Consider the following 18,996-nt stretch of genomic DNA (forward strand, 5'->3'; position numbering starts at 1 on the left):
TTGAAAAGTAATGGAAAAGACATTAATTTGATTTCGGTTTTGAAAAAGATACCTCCTGGTAACCGAAAATTCGATTTTTACCATATACAGTGAAACCTCCCTGTTCTCTTACGGAACAAAATCCTCCCTTAAACTCTCAGATACGGACACGGACAGCTACCCCCCCCCCCAAACGTTCAATAACCTCTTCATAACGGACAGGAAGTATTCTCGGTTCTGCGATATATGGTATTACAGTAGACAGAAAAGTTTTTTCCTCGCAAGCATGCGCGCCGACTACGTGGGTGCTTCGGAGCTCCAGCACCCACACAACTAATCTTGTGGGTGCGCTGCAGCCAAAAGATTTTTAGTTTGATAGAAACAGAATAAATATTACTCATTTGCCATTATCAAAACTAATAAGCAATTAAAATATTGAGAAGGCAGTTAAAATTCGTAACATCTAAAACATAATTGTTTGTTTCAAATATGTTTGTGCAAAGGCAACCAAACAACACACTTACTATAAGTTAGTCACTTAGTAGTTTATGTTCACAACAAAATCCTTGCAAGTTTTTTTCTGCAATACCATTAAAATTATTTGCTTTTATGAAGATTTTGTCATTTTAATTTGTATGAATGTGGTACTTTCTTTCAGTAACGTGTTCATAATATCATTGACTCTTGCAATCATTGTACATCATGTAAGTTGTTTAAAGTATACACTTAATGTTACGATTACGTATGTTGAGAATATTCGTAACAGTAACTTATCCTTAATCTTGGACTCGGGTTTGAAACCGTTTCTCATGCGTTTATATCAGCCGTGTTAACGACTGAGCAACTTAGCCCCGACCCCAGTTAGTTTTCATAGAAAATTTTAACTAAAAGGAAATCAATCAAAAAATATCGAGAATCTCCTGAAAACATATAACACGACCCGCCATTGCTAAGCACCCACATAAATTTTGGAAAGTCGGCGCCGTTGCCAACAAGTGTATCTATCATGAGTCTAGACCTAATGAACTATCAAACAGAACAGCTTCAAGGTGAACTTGAAATTATTCTTTCTTTCTGCCCACAATAAACTGCTTTCTGGTGGAAATCCTAGAAAACCTTCAATAGGCAATAACACTTATGCAGGGGCAGTCGTATGGCCAAGAATTCTATGCGAAAGATCTTTTCTTCCCTAACAAATTTAGTCATTTTTCCTCTGGACCTTGCATCTTTCCCGAAAATTTCATAGATAACAGAACAAAAATTGTTCGTTTTACAATAACATTTTCAATGAGCAATGTTTCCTCTTTTTTGGGGGGGAAGAAGCAACATTTTTCTTGTACTTATGATGCTGGAACAAGTCAGAGTCAATAAAATGCACTCTCAATAACTTCCTTTTTTCATCCATTCCGCCAACGAAGATACTGCGCCAGTACAAAAACACACACACATGTTTCTTCCGCAACCGTACTGAGGATTCTCGAAGAACACTTGCAATGAATTTTAGCATGGACACTTGGTTGTAGAGAAAAAATCATTCCTTTTTCGCCAAACAAAAAAGTTTAGCCAGTAGTTGGTTCCTAACGCATCTTTTGAGAAGATTCTGAGAATTTGAAATAAATGAAAAAACGCTTACAGGGTGATGACACGTAGTTAAGAAAATTACCATCCAGTGTCGGACTGGCCAAGTTGAGTGCCCTCGGCACAGGTCCTTAAAGACCCCCCATTATATATGAATTTAACACACCAGGTGCAAAATATAAGTGACAAAATCATTTTCTGTACTGAATACGAAGTTTGATAAGTGCAAAGTTTTACTGGCTGACCGGCCGTACTGATATGAACATAGGGAGCTCGAGAAGACTTCTTTCGGAAAGACGAACGTAGGTTTCTGCAACCTTTTTGGTACGAGGACTCAAGAAAGCATTTACGATGGCGAAAATTCGACTAAGCTCTACAGGTCCTGCACTTCGTGATCCCTGCGGGGCCCCTTGGACCTTGGGCGATCGGCAAGTAGCCAACGTAGCCAGTCCGGCGCTACCATACACGCATTATCTTCTGCAGTATACGAATATATCCCCCAGCACATCCCCCAGCAATAATAATATTTAACAGGAATGAATTTCTCCTTCATCCCTCCCAGTAATTCAAATATGTACTACATAGAGCATTTTCATATTGCATTTTACGTATTTACGCTCATACATAATGCATTTACTGATTACTGATTACAATTACCGTTGTGAGAAATTACATTTCTGTAATCTCTCTGTAACGGACAGAAATTCATATCCCATTGGTGTCCGTTATTTAAAGGTTTCACTGTATATGAATTGCAAAAAACTACGTTTTTTTTTTTTTTTTTTTTTTTTTTTGCGATATCTTTAGGCTATATCTACATTCGGAGCCATAGTAAAGAGAGACAGCCCGGGCAAATTCTATCCTTCGCATGAGTGCATTATGTGCAGTTATGTAAAAAAAATAATTTCGCATATCTATTGTGGGAATGTAACTGTTTTATTGTTGGAATATAATTTGATAATGATTTTGCAGAGTACTTTTAATACTGTTACTATGTGTATAATCGGGAAATGTATATTTGTTGTAAATTTTATAGGAAAAAAATATAAATACGAAAATTAAAATGAGTAAAACAAAATGTTGCTAAATGAACAAGAAAGTTTTATTTTCGTTTTATTGTTCTTATTTACTGCTCTTTTGACATGAAATTTGCCACATACATGTCTTTGCCGATTATACGCATACTAACATTATAAGAAATACCAGGCGAATTCGTTATCAAATTATATTCCTACAGCAACATATTTATAGACATGCGACAATCATTTTGGACATGACTATACTTGAACCAAATCATATACACTACTTTAAATTTGAATATAGATACACATAAGAAAGTTGCTTAAAGGTGATTTAAATAATTGTTCAAAATCTTTGAATATCTTTATGCCTATTATTTATTAAATGAAGCAGACTTTAGAAATAAAACAAAATTGACCAAAGCACAAAACACATACCCTATATTAATAACATTTTGTGGGTATGTTCTTTTTTTGACCTTGTTTATATTTATGTTGTTGTTCTTGAATTGATATTTCATAACTTTGTGTCAAATATTCCCAGAGCCATAATGAACGACATAACAAGCAAACTTTATAGAAGCATACCTGTAATTCTGTAGTTACAAGTACAGTTAATAAATGACGTCACGTTCTATACATCAAATTGTAGAACTTGGCAAACAGTTTGTAAACACCTGTATACTTTAACTTCACATCAGGGGCGTAAATAAGGGCCCTGCAGACCTCTCATTGCGAGTAGCCCAAGACATCAGGGGCCCCAAATTCTCCAAGTGGGACGTAGAGAAGGGGCCCAATCCAGGCTGTCTACAGGGCGATCGCAAGCCTTTAGTTACGCCACTTTTTCAAGTGTTCAATGTATAAGTTCCTTTTTTTATATATTTTGGGAAATCGTTAAAGAATGGGACAAGTGAGATATTGCAAGAGCAATCCATGCCCCATTTGATGACGTACGACCAAAATCCTGCAGATGGCGTTATCACAGCGCTAGCAGACAATTCGGATGAATGCTACGGCATAATCGTGGGACGTAAAACTTGACTGAGATTTTATTTTCATTGACATGACGTAACAGTAATGAACGAAGTGGTTCCGTGAATAATGAAGTTTTATTACTAACATAATATCTAAAATTGTAATTAATATCTAATTTTGTGAAATGAACTTATATCAGATTCTAATAAAATATAAAAAACGCACAATACCCAAGTGGTAGAAAACAGAGTGAAATTTTACACCAAAAACCTAATGATGTTATATCTGTTTTTTAGGTTTATGATAGCTTCTTTCTTGCCTATCGCTTTGAATTTAGGCAAATCCATAAAAACATATTACAAGATATATAATTTTTCTAGGCTCTGGAATAGGTGCCTAGGCAACCAAATTGACGTCACGGATTATGTTAGATTATATAACTTACACTTCCTGACAACCGGCGAAATGTCAGATTGAAACCAAATCAAGATAGCCAGCTCCTGACGGAACATAGAATTCACACGTAGGGAATGTTGAAAGGAACCTTTTCAATTGTAGAATCCACAAAAGGGAAACAAACAGCCCAGAACGCGAACATTTCCTTTTTTTCCCCTTAAAAGAACCGACTTTTTATGGAAAAACCTTCATCCCAAAACGGCCGGCTTTTCTTCCTACTAATACCCATGACGATAAATTCATCCCCTCTTCCATATTACATAAAAGTTGAATAATTAACAGAAAACTTATCATGGAACATATTTTCTAAAATAACACGGAGGTGCACATTTAATCCCTCGCTCTTGACCGATTTTAACTCCATGCAGTACGGATGATTGTGAAGTCTCAAATAAATACGTTACATTGGATTAAAATCAAGTTCCTTTGGTTAACTCCAAAGCTGATGGTGCTTACCCTCTTTTGCCCGCTAATACTTTACTGATTTCAAATTCAACCAACGGAGATGGTTGGAATACCATTAAAAATATACGTTATGTTTCATCAAAATCGAATAATTTTTATGAAGGTTATAGTGAGGAACTATTTTGTATCTGTGTGTGCAAACTTACAGCAGGGGGTAGGCCGCGGTGGCTCAGTTGTAGAGCCTTCACCTCTGGTTCATGGGGTCTTTGGTTCGATCCCAGCTCGGACCAAGTGAATTTTGTGGTGGACAAACACCATGTGTGTTGGTTTTCTCAGAATTCTCCCGTTTCCTTTCACTTTCTTAATTCCATTTATTTCTTTTCTCATCATCACCGTCTCCTTTAGCCTATAGCCGGCATAATCGTGGGACGTAATACTCAAAAGATATCATTTTATTTTTTCGAATAATTTTTATGAAGTTTGTAGTGAAAAATGATTGTGTATGTATGTGTGCTAACTTGCAGCATGGGTTGAGCCGCCGTAGCTCAGTAGTAGAGCCTTCACCTCTGGTGCATGGGGTCCTTAGTTCGATCCGATCTCGCGCAAAGTGAGCTTTGTGGTGGACAAATACCATGTGTATGGTTAATCTCGGCGTTCTCCCGTTTCCTCCTGCTTTATCCATTCCACCATTTTATTCATTTCCCATCATTACCGTCTCCTTTAGCCTAGCCGGCATAACTGTGGGACGTGAAACTTAAAGATTTAATTTAATATAATTTTTGCAACCTGGGATGGATCTTTAATAGGGTTATTTCTTTAAGATGAAGAAAACCACATACCAAGTTTCATTAAAATCGAATAAGTTTTATGGGAGATATCGTAGAACAAATGAACAGACGGACACACAGATTCCGATGGAATAGGAAGGTAGAAGCTTCGCTACGCTCGTTTTAATTAATGTATAACTTCAGCTCTAACTGAAATAAACTTCTACCTTACTGGAAATAATTAGAAGTATGTAGTAATGTACTTAACTTGAAGCTGAGATATTTTATGCTTATAGGCAAGTCACTCATAAGTATTTAAAGATAATGACTCACTCTAAGCGAACTGAAAACTCATTCTCAATGCTTTATCGTAGGTATGTTGATAGTACACAAGTTTTTAAGTGCGTTTCTTTTCTTTTTTTCTCGTTGCAGATTGCTGTTGGCAAAGCTTGAGAAGTGACGTGGACCACGACTCCATGGACTTCAAAGCAAGTAAGCAAAGTTCCTCTAACAGTGAGGAAACCAAAGAGAATCACAGCTGTACTCAGGTGTAAAAGGAATGATATATTCATAACATCTTATTCCCTGACCTTCCGTCTGGGTCGTCGGTTATAATATTAAAGAAGATTACGAACAAAAAAGAAATTTGAAGGGGAAAAAAAATTGGCAGCAACCTCCAATATCGTCGTCTTTTGGCAAGTGATCAGTAAGGAGCGACTCCACAACGTTGCCAATTCCCACCCACAAACATTCCCTGCTTCCAGCCAAACTGGATGTGTAGTGTATCAAAAAATAAACTGTAAAACAACAACAAAAAAAATACAAGCAAATTACCAACAACACACGTTTCTTCCAGTAAATTTTCTCGGCTCTGTGTACGTACATCATCAAAGAAGCAATAAGTGTGCTACCAGTTGCGGTGCTTTTATTTGTTGAACGTTTCGATCATTGTACTTCCTCATTTTCAGTGTTTTCGTTACGCACTTGTAGTGCAAAATGTTGCTGAAATTGACAGTAGATAAATTTCTTCTCCCGCCGTATCATCAATGTGAACATAGTTAAATTTGATTGTATATCGTCTTCATATCTGTGCCTTTGTTAAACAAAATTCAATTTGCGAAAGCTAGTGAACAATGCCTGACGACGAAGATGCTATTGGCTTCTTGCTGTTCAATGCAAATCATTCTTACGCTTCTTCCATTACGTAAAACAGTACAAGGGTGTAAACATTGGTAATATCTTAAACAAGGGAGCAAATACTGATACTATTTAGTACAAGGAAAATTTTTGAGCATTTCCTAATATAAAACAATTCAAAATTAGTGGAGTGAATATTTAACTGTTTTATTGTAGTATTTCTGTACATACATAAAGTAGTAATCTTCCACAAAAAACAAATTAAAGACGGTGTTCCATAGTCATACGGTATGTCAATATGTACAAGTTTATTTTTCAACATGTTCAAGTGAAGCGCTTCCGAACAGTTTAAAAAAACTGCCAAGAGAAATCTTCCTTTACAAAAAAAAACTTCTCTGTTCAAAGCCGTTGACATTTATATAAAATATTTAAATATTGTGCATCTTTTGACCTCATTCCCTGCAACGTCATTTCTGTGATGCTTCTGCAGAAGGCAATGCGTTACTACCGCCTGTGGATCTATACCTGCAATGCCGTTCTTCTTGTTAGTGTTGTTGGATTCATGTGTGTTGCGGGTCATGTGATTAGTGATAGTAGGCGAAGCCTCATCCCAGGTATAAAATTGTATCATCCAACTTTTATATACGCCTACCTAGCTTTGGCGACGCAGAGCAGCATCTTGCAAGTAATTGGTTGTGTTGGTGCTTTAAGACTAAATGAACGATTACTGAATATATACTGGCTGCTCTTGTTAGGCCTTCTGTGCGGGGATGCCATTATAGGTTTAGTGTGGATATTTAGGTTTGACAAGATTTGTTCCGAACTTCGACCTGGTCTCAAACAGAGGTTAGCCACAGAATATGGCGTTGATACTGCTTTTACAGACTTGTGGAATGCTCTACAAAGAGACAACCAATGTTGCGGTGTCGAGAGACCTGAAGACTTCAATAGTACTCAGTGGTACGATAAGGAAATTAAACTTCTTCACGGTATTAACTTGAAAGGAATACTTCCAGCATCTTGCTGCTATCCTTCAAGCAAATCGTCTCTCAGAAGGAATGCAGAAATGAGAAACTCACCTGCATCGGTTAATGGGTCCGAAACCAGGACTTACGATGCGTTAAGTGCAGTAGCGAGTACAAGTAAATCTGAAATATGTTTTTCCACAATAAGTGATGTGTACACTACAGGGTGTGACGAAAGACTCTTATTTTGGCTACGCCAAAATGCGGACGTGCTTTTTGTGATTGGTTATTGTGTCATAGCCTTCCTTAAATTGTGTTTTCTCGGAATTCTCCGGTATGAGATCCGGGAAATGATTCAAAAGATCAAAGTGCTTCAAGGTGAGACTCGTCAGCCGTTCCCAGAGTTGGCACAAGCGTTAGGACTTAGTGGGATGAATTCTCCGCCGACTCCCAATGCCGATCACCATCATCACCACGCAAAACCGTCAGTGACTACGGTAGTTTCTGACAGTCTTCAGAATACACCGTTGCATCACGCAAAGTTAAATCATTTAAATGACGGAACAGACTCAGACACAAACAGCAATTGTGCACTCATTATAGATAAACCTGGCTCTAACGGGAACAATAATGAAATTCACGAACTGCAAGAATTAAAGCACATTGCCAGACAGACTCAAATCTGACTACAGCAGTGGCTGGCGGCCTGTCTTTCTGCTTCTTTTTCTTCGTCTCCACCACCTGCTATTCATTCTCCAACTTCTACTCTATCCGATGCTCCCAATGACCGTTAAAATTCCTTGTCGATTTTCTTACTTCTCCAATTTCTTCCCAATTACGTCCATGTCATTTGATAAATACAGTGTCGAAAGTGATCTAAGTTTACAAAAATTATTTATTTCTCGTGAATACAATTAAGCGGTAAAGAATCTTTAATCATTTATGTGATCTGTGTTCCTCAACTATCATTCAATGGTCCACTGTTCAATGTGATCCTCGTTGAAAAAAAAATACCGTATTTTTTCTTTAGATGGTTTCTTCTTATAATTGTTTTTTTATTACCAAAATAGACCGACATATACTGTAGCACTATAGACTCTTGGCTAAGTATTTTCAACGCATGTGAATGACAAAGGAACTAATTTTCTATGAAACAATCTCAAGAAATTAACCTAATTTATTAAGTACCAAATGGAAAAGGCATCTTCTGAAGCAGACAGGACTTTATATACTATCATTCTTTCTATCTTTTTTCTAAACAACAATTTTACACACCTTTCTTCCAGTCAACTTTACTTCTTCTGCTTTTACTATGGACTGGATCAAGGAAAAAAATGGTATGCATTTTTAAGGGCCGCCAGGGCACAATTCCACTATATATATATAATACACATACATATATGCATATACATATAATTGACCAAATAACAGATAATAAATTATATGTGTGTATATAGTTAGTGTGACTTAGTGAAATTATAAAAAAAGAACGATATGTTCTTATAAAATGAAAGAAAACTGCGATATACGCAGAAACAATACAGTGTGCAGAGAATGTTTAATAGAGAAACTCAAGTATTATAGTTTCTTGAGATTTGTTAATTATAAAGCAACGAAGTGATGACAGAAAAAACAGTATGTTCTAAACATTAGATATAAAGAAATCGACGCATATGATACAATTGTGCCGCGTGTCTTTCGTCTAATTTAAATTCACAAAGTTTAATTTTAATCAGTTTAACATGTATGGAAAATAGCAAAACAAACGTAGTTCTCATGTCAGTTGATTGTCACAAGAAAGAGATCCCATTTCCTCCAAGTTAGAAAAATAGATTTTCCAAGATCCCATTTGTGGAAAAGAAATTAAAAACTGTAAGACCGTTTTACCTGTCCTTACAGTGTTTATTATATATTAAAAAAAAAAAAAAAAAAAACATTTTTGGTATTTGCCACAGGAAATGTAACGCACTCTGAACAATTTTCTTTGGTTAATAATAAAAGCAAAATATAAATTAACGTTAAGATACATGTGAGTAATGAAGTGTAAAATAAATATCATGTCGAGTTTCTAAAAGTGACACCAAAACTGAAGTGAAACAAAATATACTTTGTGACTTGTCATCTGCCTTTCCCCGCCTCCATGAAACAAACTAAAGATGTCGTCCATGTACAGTGTTGAAATAAAAAAAAACATAATTGTTAAGTTTATTTCGTTCCTATATTTATTTAGTTATGTGAACGAATGCTTGCTGTTTGATATGTACCGTAGATATGTATGATATTAATGCAGAAGCCTGAGAGGAAAGTATAAAAAATAAATTTGAAAAAAAATCTTTATAAAATACTTTAAAAAACAATACAAAAAGTCTTTAATGTTATCGAGCACACATCATAATTATACATATGCAGAACAAAAGTCAGAAACAGATGATGTCATAATACATTCACTATAAGCACATGAAATGTTACACAAATTTAAGATCAAATTCGTTTTTCCTGCTATTGTTTATTAAATTTGTTTTCATAATAAGATTATACAAAGAAAAGAACACGAAAATACATAACTTGTGTTCATTTTTACCGGTTCTTGATTCGTTCAAAGTTAAAAATGTAAGGAAATTTAAACAAACATTTTAAGCATGAAAAGATTACAGAATCAAAAACGAAAGTTTCAACCGATAAGTTGAATCCTTTCCTTGACTATATCTTTCCTTAGCAAACCATAAAAATCATCTCATCTTCATAACAACTTTTTTAAAAACTCTTTTGTCTTAGGTTGATATCTTCCATCAATTCCATTAAAACTTATTTTGAATGAGATTACAAGTTAACTTCGCTGACGTTCATTGGGGTGCTCTCTAAAAATAATGAGATACGTCACAACACAGCCGAACTCCACTTGAGTAGAAAGATTAAAAAAATACAAATGGCTTTAATGTATTTTAGCTATTCTAATATATACTATTTAAGCTATTTTTTTCTCGTAATGTAATATAAAAATGTGGTTCACTGGACATCATCGAGTCAATGTCGTTATTTACACAAGTGTAACTGTTTATTATTAACAAAAAAAGATTATTATTATTTTATTTATTATATTATTATAATTCTGATGCATATTTATGTTAAAGCAAACTTTTCAAAAAAAAATAGTACTCAATATCAGTTTCTCTTCCACTTGCTAATTCTATATGACTTCTTCAAGTACTTTTTAATAGTAAATTTTGAACCCTTCTGCGAAAAGAAAACCAATATTTAAAGATCTTTTCTACTACCTAATATTATTTATATTTAATACTTCCTTATCAAGCAACTAAATTAAAATCAATGTGCATATACAGAGTGTTTCAAAACAACACCGACAACGTTTGGGAGGTGATTCCTGACACAAAGACAACACAAAAAGTACAGACCAACCTGGGTGCACAAATGCTTCCTTTCGGAGTTATAGGCTGCCGAAGACATGAAAAAATTAAGTTTAGAGGTTATAGCTCCGATACTATGGGACCTACCGTAGTCAGATCAAGACCTCACTTAGGAACTAGTATGTGTTCTATCCAAAAATACATGTTTTAGAATCCTGCAGTACTCACGCAACAATTTTTACAGAGAGGGTATGCTATGAGCATATAATTTGAAGTACTACCTCTATAGAAAGTGTTGCGAAGAGCTACAGGATTGTGGAACTTGGATATTTAGATTGAGCACATACTAGTTCCTAAGTGAAGTATTGACCTGACTATGGTAGATCCCATAGTTTTGGAGCTATGGACCTTTAAAGTTCATTTTTTCATGTTTTCGGCAGCCTATAAATGCGAAAGGATGCATTTATGCACGCAGATTGGTCTATACTTTTCTCTTATCTTGGTGTCAGCAATCATCTCCCAAATGTTGTCAGTGTTGTTTTGAAACACCCTGTATAGTTGAATTTCTCAAAATTGTATAATATGATTCTTAAGTAGCAAGTAGCTTGCACTTAATTTGCACCAATGTTCTTAATTTTTAACTACATTTATTTTACAATGGTAGTAGTAATTTTTTATACAATGACTATATATTTGACATTTCGACTCCTTAAATTTTCTTCATCACGTTGAAATAAGTTAGACACAAACTAGAAATGAAATATATTGTATCAGCATGTGCAAATGACATTTTATAATTTTGATATTGTTTACAATTTAATTATCCTGATATAAGTCAGTAATAATCAATTATACAGCAACGTAAATATTAGATTTAGATTACTTGGTAACGTTTAGAATAGCTCATACCCCTTCGTCATGTAAAAGAATCAGAAAATTAGACAAATAGTGAAATAAACTATTTTTAAATTTATAATTAATTTACTTTCTTTGTTATCACTTTTTATTATAATATTAATATTTTCTTTTCTTCAACCTGTTTCTCAATTTATTCAATTAAATGCTTAAAATCTAGTTTTTAAATACCAATTTGCAATATTTATAATCATTTAAAAAATATTACAAAACAAACATGTCTAAACAGTGTGTACGGCTTTTAATTGCATACTTCCTCTTATTTCTCACCTTGTCTAAATTATATTTACAGTAGGTAACATATGCAAATAAAAAATATATACTTATTTTGTTCCGAACGACGTAAGAAATATTAATACTACAACTTCACCATTTTTTTTTTTTTTTGAACTTGATACTGCCTAAATAAAAACTATTAAATTATCATAATTAAATTGACGATTCAATATTTGTCGTTCTAAAAAAATATTTTTTGCATAGCTTGTGCTAATGGGAAGAATTCAATTTTACAATATAGTGCTGAGAATATAATTAAGACAAATTAATATAGTAGACTTTCATCATCTTCCTAGTTAAGTTAGTTACTAAGTTTCTTTGGGAATATCTTAATGTTTTGTTTAACTAAAAATTTGAAGATACAGAGAAGAAGTAATACTTTCAATGCAAATTATATATAAAAAATAGTTTCTATATTATTCAATTTAATGGTCTGTGTTGTTTAAGAAAATTGTCTAGGGACGGTAATATTGTTCTGTAGTTTTAGTCAATAAATGTGTGGTTTGAACTACGAAGCAGAACAAAACCGGTATTTGTACAATAAAGATTTAATTTCATATAAAAACCACATTCCAAAGTAATATATATTTACTATACATTTAACATTTTATGTCAAAACAATTATTGAGGTATTAAGAATAAACTATGAATTGAATTTTTACTATTGATAAACTTTTGAATTTCTATTATCCAGTAAGTTTAAAATATTGTTTTTGAAGTAAGTAAATTTCAAGTTCAATGTGTTTTGTTCGTTAACTAGGGACAAAAGAAAATTTTTCCTCATTGAATTTATCAGAATATTAATTTAAATATCATTTTAGGCTTCAAAACATCAAGAAATTAACTTTGACTGACTCCAGCAAAATTAATGTTTGCAAAACGTACTATTGTTACTAGAAATTAGAGAAATTGTGGTTATATTATTTGAAGTTGCAAAATACGTCCTAATATGATCAAGATATATTTGCAATCTGTAAGTAACATCTGGAACTCATAATTCCATAGTACTTTCCTGAACACATAATTCCATATTTTTAATATTTTCTAAGTTCGATAACATGATGTTTCTTAAATTGTCATTTTGCTCTACAGTTAGCCATAAAAACATATTATTGATGCAATGTTACTTGAAATAAAACTAAAAATTTATGGCAATTTTGAATTTGATACGATTTGATGCTTTATGACTATAATGATAAATTTTCATAAGTATTATTGTTTACGTTTATATTGGTTAAATATTTTACTTTCTTTAATACTCACTTTCCAAATGACATAAGGAATTAATAAAAACCCAAAGTTACTTTACATATTTAAAGACTATAATGATGTAAAAAGGGTAAATGTAAGAAAGAAATATTAAATTCAGGTAAAAATAGCATTATTCTAACAAGGAGACTTACGGAAGTGTCACTCACCGATCTGAATGAAACATTGCACACTTGTAGAGCATCGAAAAATAAGCGACCCGTTTTTTTTTTTTTTGTTTGTTTGTTTGTTTTTGTTTCGGCAATGGTGAAGATTTAAGGGTAGAAACCACCCTTTGAACCTTAGGGGTAGTCTCCAAGCACAGACAGTAACATTCATTTAATATAGAAGAAAACAAACTACCAGAGGGGTTTTTGGACAGCTGATTCAGAACCTGACGTCAAAATTAAAAATTCAAAATGGCGGATTCAATTTAGTGAATACAATTGCAAAATATCTTCTGGTTTGAAATTCTCTGCAGTTAGCTAAAAACAATTATAGTTGGCAGGGGTTACTACGAGAAGGTTGCAGACCGATTTGAAACACCTTTCTATTGATTTGAAACTCCTTTATTTTAACGGAATGCTTGATTAAAGTGAGTCTCTGCACCTCTCAGTATTCGGAGTGTTTATGTACAGTGATACCCCTCGCCTCTCACTATGGCAGAACTTCATATATCCTCAATTGTTATAATTAAGAATTTATTGAGAAAACGTTTCACAGTAATGATATTTCGTAAAAAAAAAAAAAAAAAAAAAAAACTGTGTGATACATAATCATTGTTTACACCGAACTTACCTTATTATAGCAATAACTGTGACAAATCCCAAAATGCAGCACAATCTACTTCCAAATAACTGCTTTTGTATTATGCATATCTAATAAGATTTGCAAATCTGGAAGAAGAAAACTGATTATGAATCAGTGATTTGGATCTAAATTACATTACTCTGAGATGTTATGTTACAGCTGTAGAGGACAATATCAGTAAAATGTCTTACGAATATTTTCCACGGCCGAAAGACAAACACATCAAGAGGCTGAATCCTACCAGTTGTTAGTACAGAATGGTTTCTATTTTGAGGTTTTCTTTTGTTCGTAAAATAGGTTGAAAAGTTTATGAATTGTGACCACACCACGAATTTAATAATAAAATTGACTTTACACTAGACATTGGGAGAAAAACCTTTTGAAACCATGATCTCAGAAGACTTGATGTTAATTTTCCCGAATTTGATGCTTTCACAAGGACATTTTCAGATTAAAAGAGGTTGTTTTGGACTATAAAGTCAAATGTTCCATTCTTTTCCTGCAAAATAATTAACAACGGTGATAACAACACCATTTTCAGAAATTAAAGGCGAGTCAGTCATAGAGATATTGACTGTGCCACACTTTCTACTGTTTCTGTTCCTATAAAAGTTATAGTGAGAGATGCAGAGACTCACTTTAATCAAGCATCCCATTAAAATAAGTACATAAAAGTTTCAAATTGGTCTGCAATCTCCTCGCAGTAATCCCTGCCAACTATAATTGTTCTTCGCTAACTGCAGAGAATTTCAAACCAGAAAACATTTTGTAATTGTAATCACTATATCGGATCCGCCATTTTGAATTTTGTAATTTTGACGGCAGATTCTGAAGCAACTGTCCTAAAAACCCTTGGCAGTATGTTTCTTCTCAATTAAATGATTGTTTTCGGTCTATGCTTAGAGACCACCCCTAAAGTTCAAAGGGTTGTTTCCACCCTTAAATCTTCACCTTTGCCGAAACAAAAAAATATGTGTCGATTATTTTTCCATGTTCTACAAGAGTGCAAAGTTTCATTCAAATCGGTGATTGACACTTCCGTAAGTCTTCTTGTAAGTATGAAGAAAATCAAAGTGTATCGTCAATAAAAGATGGCTGTACATATAGTTCTTACATCTTGAGAATGAGAAAGTCAAAATGGGTATGTGAAAACAACCTAGAAATATTAAAAGAAATTTCTTCTTTTCTATTTTCTCTGCTTATTTTCGTAGCTTGATCTTATTGTTAGACATACAGTACTTCCTCTGATATTAGTTACTCAAAAAACACTTCTCTTTGCTCTGTAATTAAAATTTGTGTCTACTTTGGTTACTGATTCTTAAGTATTAAATCTTTATTTTATAGTTGAAACAAGAAGTCAATATTATATTTTAATTGAAAAGTAAGTAGCTAGAATCTTGGGACAAATCAACTGTTCAATAAATAAGGCTTTTGATATTATATCCGGGTTTAATTTATTTAACTGACATTTCAAATCCACTGACTGTGTTTATCTTCAAAGAGTTGCATTGATTGTATAACAACACAATAAATGTATAATAGGTCTCCGAATTAATACGTACAACTGTGACGATGAACGCAATCTGTGCATTTGAAACGTCAGTTAAGTAAATTAAATTAGTATAACTCTGAAGATGAACGCAGTCTATACATTTGAGACATCAGTTAAATAAATTAAACTAGTATAACTCTGAAGACGAATGCAGTATATGCACTTGAGACGTCAGTTAAATAAATTAAACTAGTATAACTCTGAAGATGAACACAGTCTATACATTTGAAACGTTAGTTAAATAAATTAAATACGGATGAAATACTAAACGCCTTATTTATTGAATTATAAACGTCTCCATGAAAATCATGCGGAATATATAAATCAACTGTTGTTATAGTGACAAAGGATTGGTAATAATAAGCGATTCGCCAACAAAAGGATTAGTTGTATATTTTAATTTATGGGATATAAGAAATAAGTCATGTAAAAATTAAAGTTTTTCATACAATTTGAATATAGTATTTCAACTTGTTTTTATTAAACCATGATTGAATATTGAAGTGAAATACAAAATTAACATTAAAATAAGGGATAAGTAAATTAATTAAAATAATAAAAGACTACGCCATGCAAAAAAAAAAAAAAAAAAAAAAAAAAACAATGTCATTAAAGCTTACAGGTAGTACTTCCAACTAAGTAGACAACAAATTACGAAACAGTATATTGTAATATTCTAGTGATAAAAAATAAACAGATTTCAAAAGAGAATGGTGTAAATATACACAGGCGTAAAAGTGTAATTCACAATAAATTAACAAGTGCTTAATTATAACCCTATGTTTGCACCTCTAATATTTAAAAATTGTAGCATAGTTTAAAATGTTACAATAGTTAAATACAGAACATAGTGAAAATTAGAAAGAAGACCTCAAAATACAGAACAGAAATTATTAAGAACCTACGAACAAAACCTAGAAGAACAATCTTACTATGAACGTACTTACAAATCTATGCCTATCTTTTCAATTTCTTAATAAATATTGTCAGATTTCATAATGACGAACATCTTTCTCAGAACTTCTTAAGCTAAATTCTTTAATTTGCTGTAACTATATTCTTCCCCATTTAAGTATGATTTTGAGACTACGATGATGATCCAACAACCACGAATTCATTCGAAATGTTCACTTTAATATTATTTAATCCCTTGTACATCCTTCATATTTACCGGTGCCTTTTTCTTAACTTCATCAGCTAGGTTCACTAGTCTGTTACACTGATGTTTTCTTGATTAAATATGATTTTAGATTTTCACGTGTACTTTGTATGAAAATACTGAAGCCAGACGACAGATAAACAACTTCTAGTACGCTTGCATTCATAAAACATATCGCTGCCTTTGTACACTATGCCTGTTATTAACGTGTAAATTGTAGGTTTATTACACGTTAATTTAATTTCTACTTAAAAAAATAGAAATAGATTATATATAGCGACTGAAGCGACCAAGTTTCTAACAGTTAGGATTGAAAAAACGTGATTATCACTCTAAAATTATGACTGATAGAATTTCTCTTTTTGTAAAATAATAAGAATATATATATATTACACTGTTAACTAACACATGTACTATTAAACTTAAGCACTATTTGGAACACAAAAAAATACCAGGTTTCATGAATCTGGATGCCTCCTATTAAAGAAGACTATGTACAGTACTTTAAACATATATATATGCTAGATATTTATATATATACATAATATTATTATTATATATATATACCGCACACTATATACTTTCCATTGGGAAGCTAATATATAATCCACAGTTTATGTGGAACTATATAGAGTACACATAAATTATATAAGAAAGTACCTTAGATATTAAATAAATTTAAAAAAAGAATAAAAATTACATATTTTCAAACTAATATATTAATATATAGAAATTCTCTAGTTAGTACCTGAAGCTAGGCAAACAATAAATTACAAGAACAGTAAATTGGTCTTTTGACTAGTGCTGTAAAAGTAAGGTTTAATAACAATAAAACAAGAAAAAGGAAAACCCAAAACCATTTATATTTTTTTGTTGATATTACTATGTTGTTCCTTTACTTCTTATTATTACCTGTATTATTACGTATAAGGTAAAAAAAAGGTGTAATAAATAATACCTACCCCATCCCATTTTATCAATCAAGATGTGTGTATATACCTGTATGATATCCATGTATAATTATTTCTTGAAGAAAAAAAGGGGGATTGTGATATTAGTTACAGTTTCGTCCGAGTGTTATATAAATAGGTGCTATATATACGTGTACATACATACATATAATATATATAAAGATATATATATTGATGAAAAACACTTGTTGAGAACAAAAAAAGCCTCGTTTTATTAATTTAAGCTACTTCTCAAAAGGTACTGAGAATTAACTCAAAAAGAGAAACAGTATCTGCTTCTTTTTTCGGATGAGCTTCTGAGTGCCTCGTGAATGATTTTAAAAAATTACAACAAAAAATCTACTAAATGGATATAAACTGTTACTCTTTGTGGCAGATATTAATTCAAATGAATTGTTCTTATGTAATGTTAAATGTATGTTTACTTTTTTTAAAAAAGAAAAGAAATTTCTTCCCATTTGTATTTTGTAAAAAAATAACCAATATAACACATTCTGCTTTCAATATATAAATATATGTACATACAAAAGCAAAAAATATTCCAATCCCTCCCTCGTTTTTTTCTGAAAAGAGCAAACACTCACCTCCTGGTATATTCATTTTATCTTTACAACGATTTGATGTACTCGGTTATTAAGAACAACAAGATTTAAACAATAAATATAAATTGACATAATATATACGTATATACTTTTGTGTACTTTTTATATATAATACACATACCTTTATTCCTTCCCCCCAAAATAGTTATATATATTCATGTATTCTAGCTGTTACTGTTTGTAAATTTCTTTAAAACAAGACCAGAAGCTTAGACCACCTGGATGTAGAAATCTGCCATTTCGGAGCTGTAGGCTACCGGAAACAAGAAAAAATGAACTTTAAAGGTCCATAGCTCCAATATTATGGGACCTACCGTAGTAAGGTTAAGACTTCACTTAGGAACTAATATGTGCGATATCAAAAAATATATATTTCAGAATCTTGCGATACTCACGCAACAATTTTAATAAAAGGAGTTTGGCTACAGGCATATAATTTAAACTACGCATCAATTGCCTGTATAAAAATTGTTGCGGAAGTACCGCAGGATTCTGAAACAAGGATATTTGGATAGGACACATATTAGTTCCTAAGTGAAGTCTTGATCCGACTACGAAAGGTACCATGGTGTTGGAGCTACGGACCTTTAAAGTTTATTTTTCCATGTTTTCGGCAGCGTATAACTGCAAAACGACGGATTTCTGCTCCCAGGTTAGTCTATACTTTTGGTCTTATATTGGAGTCAGGAATCATCTCCCAAAAGTTGTCACTGTTATTTTAAAATACCCTATATATATATATATATATATATATATATATATATATATATATATATATATATATATATATATATATATAAATTGTGAAAACATTTTC

At 32.5% G+C, this 18,996-nt stretch overlaps 1 protein-coding gene across 1 annotated transcript in view; it reads left to right on the top strand.

Annotated features, from left to right (window-relative positions):
- Positions 1-13,315, top strand: part of LOC145693635 (uncharacterized) — a 1,111,198-nt gene extending 1,097,883 nt beyond the window's left edge. The window contains exon 4 of the mRNA XM_081769815.1: positions 5,612-13,315. Within this exon, the coding sequence (XP_081625941.1) occupies positions 6,795-7,967 (1,173 nt within the window). The 5' untranslated portion in view covers positions 5,612-6,794 and the 3' untranslated portion in view covers positions 7,968-13,315. The remainder of the gene's footprint in view (positions 1-5,611) is intronic.
- Positions 13,316-18,996: the final 5,681 nt, after the last annotated feature.

This window comes from Thermobia domestica, chromosome 8 (genome assembly GCF_964235325.1).
Source record: "Thermobia domestica chromosome 8, izTheDome1.hap1.1, whole genome shotgun sequence".
Taxonomy (NCBI): domain Eukaryota; kingdom Metazoa; phylum Arthropoda; class Insecta; order Zygentoma; family Lepismatidae; genus Thermobia; species Thermobia domestica.